Here is a 7,552-nt window from a genome sequence, read left to right on the forward strand (position 1 = left end):
TTTCTCTCTCTCTCTCTCTCTCTCTCTCTCTCTCTCTCTCTCTCTCTCTCTATTTCGTCCCGTGAGAAACTTTTTTTTTCCGTGAGAATGAGTTTGTGAGAGGGGTTTTTAAAAGATGATAAAAAGGGGGATTAGGTAGAGTAGGTAAAGGTTTTGTGAAGATTACATTGTATTTGTTAAAGATGTTTGAGCCTATATACCATAAGCGTGAAGAGTGTGTGCATAGGATGTAATATAGCATGTAGTCATTGTTCAGGACAAAACAACAGAAGGTCACAAGGAAGTTTTTAGCCGCCACATAAAAACAAGACCACCCCTTCGAATCTCATACTTAAAAATGCAATATTTCACATAACCCCAAAAGAATATTAATCAAGTTTGACTAGCCTTAGTTAACCAACCTAACACGTTACTCTTCCTTTTTCCACAAAGGACAAAGCCATTAATCAAGTAAATTTCTTCACGTGGCTCCCCTCACATAGGAGTTGTTATCACATAGTTGTCCTATCCTCCATCCACTATTTCCTTTGCTACTTTACCCTAATCATTTAGTAACATTGATTCAGTGTAAATTTCATAAATTATATGTTCGATAAAATTTTACCATAAATTTTCAACCATCAAATTTCACATACTATAGAAAAACTACCTATAAAATGTCATGAACTTATGCTTAGGATTTACTAACTATATTAATCTTTTAGATAGAAAGAGTGAGGGAGACAGTTGTTAGAACCGGATTAGAACATTAGGTAAGGTTAGGGGGTATTACAGAAGCCGTCAGTCGACTGATGGAAGCCGTCAGTCGACTGATGCTGTAACGGCTAGTTTTTTCTAGCATGTTCCAGTTTTGGGTTTTTTGGTCTTTTTGCCTTGTTTTCTTTTGGCTTTTGGGTTCCTATAAATACCCCCACATATCCTTAGTTCATATTAAGAAGAGAAAAGTTTTCAAAAGAGTTTACAAGTTTTGTTTAAGGGTTTAAGTGTGTTTTTAAGAGTTTGTTTGTGAAGATAATTTCACAAGAGCTTGAGGAAGATCATCAATTGGTATCAAAGCACTTTCAGAGATTCTCCATGACCATGCTCCAGTGATCATAGTCACCATCAAACTTAGGAATAGAAGGTTGAGAAAAGCTACTGTTTGCTTCTGACCCCATCTTTCGCACACTCTCTTACTTGTTTTTTTTTCTTTTCTTTTTCTCTTTCTCACTCTTTCAAGTTCTCAAGTCAGGCCCTCGGGATGGCTCTGATACCAAAAATGTTAGATGCAAACAAACTCAAAATAGAAAGCTGGAATGCAAAGAACAATTCTGGAATGACTTATTATTGAATGAGAAACAACAGCTATTAAATAGCTTTTACAGAATGAAACAGAAACAAACTACACCCCAAGTTTTAACTAGAATCGTGGTAACAAACTTGACTAAATCAAATAACAACAGTCCCTAAAGACTAGGAGTTTTATTCTAACAGAATAACAAACTAAATATTATCAAACGGCGCCTTCATCTCGTTAAGGAAGGCTTCCAAGTGTTCTCTCCAAACGCATTGCGTCCACAACCGAACACCTCCCTCGAAAACAGGAGACCGAAGCAGTGCACAGAGACCAATTGGTAGGTCAATTTTTGCCGGATAGGGCACGATATTTGTCGGTGCACCCCATCCATAGTCAACCTCAAAAAACCCAGTATGCCTCCAATCGGATACAGAGAGCGTGGAATACGAAAGCTCGATTTCTTCTGACTCCTTCAGGGGTCTCCGCTTGGCATCTCTTAGCTTGCTTACCATCTCAGCGAGTGTCGCTCGACAAACGTACTCACTAGTAGCCTTGACTGTTTTCATGCTGACAAGGTTTCCATAGTAACCACCTCTAAAAGGCAGCACTTGTTCCTCACTTGATCTCATATTTATAGGAAACACTAGAGTGACATTAGTATGAGGCTCTAGATTCATTGCAGTTAAGACGTCAAAGCTAGAGCAATATTTCCCATCTGTTTCCTTGGTAAAATTATTCTTCAGCTGATTGATTTGGTCGAGTGATAGATCCACTGCGTGTTCTTTCAAAATCTCGCTTGACGGTGTTATATCCGTGATAGAGAGTTGTCGCGGATCAAGGATGGATTCCCTGAACCAGATTGGTTTTGTTGAGGGTTGGCGAAGGCCTCGGGAGATTTCGGCGACAGCGTTCATGAATTGGGCAAATCCACAGCCATCGAAGAATGAGTGATGTGTTGGGAAATTACTCGTTGTTGGGTGATTACTCGGATTCACCTATTGCCAGATTTGAGAGAAAATAAAATGCGCAAAAAAAGGGGACACGCAAGATTTACGTGGTTCGGCGCAAATTTGCCTACGTCCACGGGCTGCTGCAGATCTTTCACTATTTGGGAGAAATATTACAAGTGTTTTTCACACTCAAACTCACAACCCTCTTCACTCTGAAAATTGCTCTCAATTTTCTCTCTTGGATTTTTTCACTCACAGAGTTTTCTTTCTTCTCTCTTAATCACTCTCTAAGCTTATGCTCTTTTCTGTGATTTTTGGAGTACGTTCACCAGAGGAAGAGAGGGGGGATTTTATAGGCTTCAATGTTCCCTTTTTTCTTCCTGGCGTCTCTCTTTTGTCAACACACACCAACCCTTCCTGATGTCTTCATCTGCTTTTGTCAAAAAACTTTTAGGTGGCATGATCTTTTTGACAAAAAAGAGCCACATGCTCTTTTGCATTTTTTTTATCAAAAAGGCTGCCCCCCTTTGCTTTCGGTGGCAGCATTGACTAACAATCTCCCACTTGAAGACTGATTTTAATCTGTCTTCACACCTCGATCTATGCAGCAGCTCTTCCCGGTCTTCATACTATTGCAGGCCAACTGAAGCTGAACACAGCTTCAGTTTGTCAATAGTCACCGTCTTTGTCAGCATGTCTGCCGGATTTTGAGCTCCACTGATCTTTTCAAGCTTCAAAATTCCATCTTCCAGAAGTGACCGGATAAAATGATACCGCATCTGTATGTGCTTTGTTCTGGAATGAAAAGATGGATTCTTCGCTAGATGAATAGCACTTTGACTGTCGCAGTATAAGACATTGTCTTCTTGTTTCTTGCCTAATTCATCCAAGAAATTTTGAAGCCACACCATTTCCTTGCTGGCTTCTGTAACAGCGACATATTCTGCTTCAGTTGTGGAGAGAGCAACTATCTTCTGCAGTTGAGAAGCCCAACTCACTGCAGTACCTCCTAGAGTATATACATACCCTGTAGTGCTCTTTCTGATATCAACATTTCCTGCTAGATCAGCATCTACATAGCCTGTTAGTATTGTATCTCCACCTTTGAAACAAAGTGCTTTACCTGTAGTGCCTCGTAGATATCTGAGGATCCACTTGACTGCTTCCCAGTGTACCTTGCCTGGATCATTCATGTACCTGCTAACAGCTCCCACTGCTTGAGCAATATCCGGTCTTGTACAGACCATGGCATACATCAGACTTCCAATTGCTGAGGCGTACGGGACCTTCGCCATGTGTGCACGCTCTTCCTCTGTCTTCGGTGACTGTTCTTTAGAAAGTCTGAAATGAACACCTAAAGGTGTACCCACTGGTTTCGCATCTTGCATGTTGCACCTGGAGAGTACTTTGTTGATGTACTCAGCCTGTGATAACATTAAAGTCCCAGACTTCGTGTCTCTCTTGATCCTCATTCCAAGAATTTGTTTTGCAGCACCAAGATCTTTCATCGCGAACTGCTTTGACAATTTTTGCTTCAAATTTATAATCTCTTGCAGATCTGATCCTGCAACGAGCATGTCATCAACGTATAACAATAAAATAATGAAGCTATTGTCAAACCTCTTGATATAGCAACAATGATCTGCTTGACATCTAGTGAAACCGTTGTTGCCCATGAAGTTGTCAAACTTCTTGTACCACTGCCTGGGAGCTTGTTTCAATCCATACAAGCTCTTCTTCAAACGGCATACTAGATTTTCCTTGCATGCATTCATGAAGCCTTCTGGTTGCTTCATATAGATCTCCTCCTCTAAATCACCATGAAGGAAAGCTGTTTTTACATCTAACTGCTCAAGATGTAAATTCTCAGCAGCTACAATTTTCAACACTAATCTGATTGTAGTCAGTTTCACGACTGGAGAAAAAATTTCATTATAGTTGATACCTTCCTTTTGTTGAAAACCTTTGACAACCAATCTTGCCTTGTAGCGCTTGTTCCCATCATGCTCTTCTTTGATCCTGTAGATCCATTTGTTATGCAAAGCTTTCTTACCTGGTGGTAATTCAGCTAAGTCCCACGTCTGATTTGACATGAGTGAGTCCATCTCATCTTGCATAGCAGACTCCCACTTGACTGAATCTTCCACCTGCATTGCTTCATCATAGCACTCCGGTTCACCACTGTCAGTCAGCAACAGGTAGTGCAAAGAAGGCGAATAACGCTGGGTTGGTTTAGGAATTCTGGAGGAGCGTCTCACTTCTGGCGTGCTTGGTTCTTCTTGATCTGCTTCGGGGCTAGTCTGGACATCTTTTTCAGAAATCTCCTCAAATTCAGCAAATTCCTTTGTTTCAGTTTTTGTACTGGAGCTACTTGATTCTGCAGTTGATCTGTCTTTGTACATCACATTCTCATTGAATATGACATCTCTGCTTCTGATGATCTTTCGATTTTCATAATCCCAAAATCGGTAACCAAACTCATCACCACCATAACCAACAAAAACACATTTGTTAGATTTGGCATCAAGTTTACTTCTTTCAGCAGAATCTATGTGTACATAAGAGATACAACCAAAAATTCTTAAATGTGAAAGGTTTACCTCTTTTCTGCTCCAAGCTTCTTCCGGTATTCCACCATCCAAGGGAACTGAGGGTCCGCGGTTGATTAGATAGGCTGCGGTATTGATAGCTTCAGCCCATAGGAACTTGGGCAAGCCGGCATGTAACCTCATGCTTCTGGCACGTTCATTCAAAGTTCTGTTCATGCGCTCCGCTACGCCATTCTGCTGCGGTGTCATGGGAACTGTTTTCTCCATCTTGATCCCGCTGTTTGCGCAAAACTCTTTGAATCTACTGTCTTTGTACTCTCCTCCATTGTCTGACCTCAACTTCTTTATCTTCAAACCAGTTTCATTTTCCACCATGGCCTTCCATTTTCTGAAGGTATCAAAGACTTCTGATTTCTTCTTTAGAAAATAAACCCACACCTTCCTTGTAGAATCATCAATGAAGGTGACATAGTACAGTGAGCCTGCAAGAGATGAAACTGGAGATGGTCCCCATACGTCAGTATGAATCAATTCTAACCTTTCTGTCTTGGGTGTCTTGCCAATCTTTGCAAAACTGACTTTCTTCTGTTTGCCAAAGATACAATCCTCGCATAGGCCGACATCTACATTCTTCAGATCCGGTAGCTTCCCTTTTGACAGAAGTGTCTTCATCCATTTCTCGCTCATATGGCCAAGCCTTTAGTGCCATAAGTTTGATTTTTCATCTTCATCTGTTACTACAATAATATTCTCTAGGTTAGAAGTTACATAGAGAGTACCACTTTTCTTACCTCAAGCAATGACGAGTGCTCCTTTGGCAATCTTCCATTCATGACCTGAGAAAGTTATACAGTAACCCTCATGATTCAATTGGACTGTTGACGCTTAGAATCATAGCATCACCTCCTTCCTCGGTCACGTTGGCAGACTCCTGTGCGCCGGTGTTTTTCTTCGGTGCCCGACACTCCCTCTTGAAATGACCCTTCTTGCCACAATTGTAGCACTTGAAGTCTTTCTTTCCTGATCTAGATTTGCTCCTTCTAGATTTTGATCTGCCGTGATTTGAACTTCTTTCTGAAGTTCTTCCCCTAGACTCCGTGTGTAAAGCTGAGGAGGTTGAAGCTTCACCCGATTCTCTCCGTCGGATCTCTTCACTAAGAACCAGATCACGAACATCATCGAACTTCAACTTGTTACTTCCCGATGAGCTACTCACAGCCGTGACTGTAGCGTTCCAGCTTTCTGGTAGAGAAGAAAGAAGTATCAACGCTCGTACTTCTTCATAAAATTCAATCCCAACTGAACTCAACTGGGTTGTGACTATGTTGAGTTCATTGAGATGTTGAGCTGTCGATGCGCCTTCCGTCATTCGCAAATTGAACAGCCGCCTCATCAAGTGAACTTTGTTTGAGGCAGAGGGCTTCTCGTACATGCTGCAGAGAGCCGCCATAAGACCCGCCGTGGTCTTTTCCTTTGCTATGTTGAAGGCAACGTTGCGGGATAGCGTCAATCGGATAACTCCAAGGGCTTGTCTGTCGAGGAGAGCCCACTCTTCATCCTTCATATCATCTGGCTTCTTTCCCGAGAGAGGTTGATACAGCTTCTTCTGGTACAGATAGTCTTCGATCTGCATCTTCCAAAAGCCGAAGTCCGCACCATCGAACTTCTCAATTTTCACCTTCCCTTCGTCTGCAGCCATCGCTCCCACTCGAATCTGACTTCCTCTGGATCGTTTCTGACAATTTTTGCGAACCACCTTGTATTAAGATACCTCTGCCGACAAGTCAGTACCGCCGGCAAAATTCCACTATTCACGAAATTTACTATTCACGTGAATAGTAACCTTGCAGAAATTTGACAGACGTCACAACCAGAGCTCTGATACCAGTTGTTGGGAAATTACTCGTTGTTGGGTGATTACTCGGATTCACCTATTGCCAGATTTGAGAGAAAATAAAATGCGCATGTTTGTGGAAAAATTTGCAGTAAAAGAAATAAAAGAAAAATTGATTTGTATTCCTTTAATCTCAGTTACAATTGGGTTTTTGATTACAAAAGAGAAGAGAATGATCGGGATTCTCTCCTTTGTTTAATTCTGGGTTCTTCTTAGTAGCGGTGAGATGCCTCCCTCGATTGTTTGCGTCGAGTTTGCTTCTCGTTGACGATCCGAATATCTATACTCACTGGAACAACTGTCTTGTCTGGTTGATAACTCTTGACGAGTTTTGTGATTCAGAACAAGCAACAAACTCTAATGATAGAGTTGTTGGAACCGAAAATAATTCGGTTAATAAGCCAAATATCGACGGTTTAGAGTTCCTCCGTCTGTTGATTTCCCAGACTGTGTAAGGAGTCAATCCTCCTTTTTCTGATTCTGGAAGATCTGATCGAAAGGCCTTCTCCACAAAAATCCACCCCTTGATCTGATTATCAAAAATCCGATCCTTAACTCTGTTGAGTTTGTTGCTATTTATAGGGGGATTAGGGGTGTAACTGCCCCATAATCCGCGCCTAAATGGGGGTTTAGTTACCCCATTAGTCGGGTGTAACAACCCACTAAAGCCACTCCTCAAATCGTGGGTGAAGAACAGCTTCGAAGTTGTTACGATCGCGTTTGAATGAGTCAGAACCTTGACCTGCGTTCTGGCGGTGATTGAGCTGCGTTTGGCAGTGATGGATGAGCTGCGTTGGCAACGGTTAATAAGCTGCGTTGGCAAAGGTTGATAAGCTGCGTTGGGCAGCGATGGTTGATAAGCTGCGTTCGAGCTGTGCTTGGC

At 41.8% G+C, this 7,552-nt stretch overlaps 1 protein-coding gene across 1 annotated transcript; it reads right to left on the bottom strand.

Annotated features, from left to right (window-relative positions):
- LOC109834583 (acyl transferase 5-like) lies at positions 1,483–2,190 on the bottom strand. The gene has a single exon (XM_020402618.1). It carries the CDS (start codon positions 2,188–2,190, stop codon positions 1,483–1,485), a length of 708 nt encoding a protein of 235 aa, XP_020258207.1.

This window comes from Asparagus officinalis, chromosome 3 (assembly GCF_001876935.1).
Source record: "Asparagus officinalis chromosome 3, Aspof.V1, whole genome shotgun sequence".
Lineage (NCBI taxonomy): Eukaryota > Viridiplantae > Streptophyta > Magnoliopsida > Asparagales > Asparagaceae > Asparagus > Asparagus officinalis.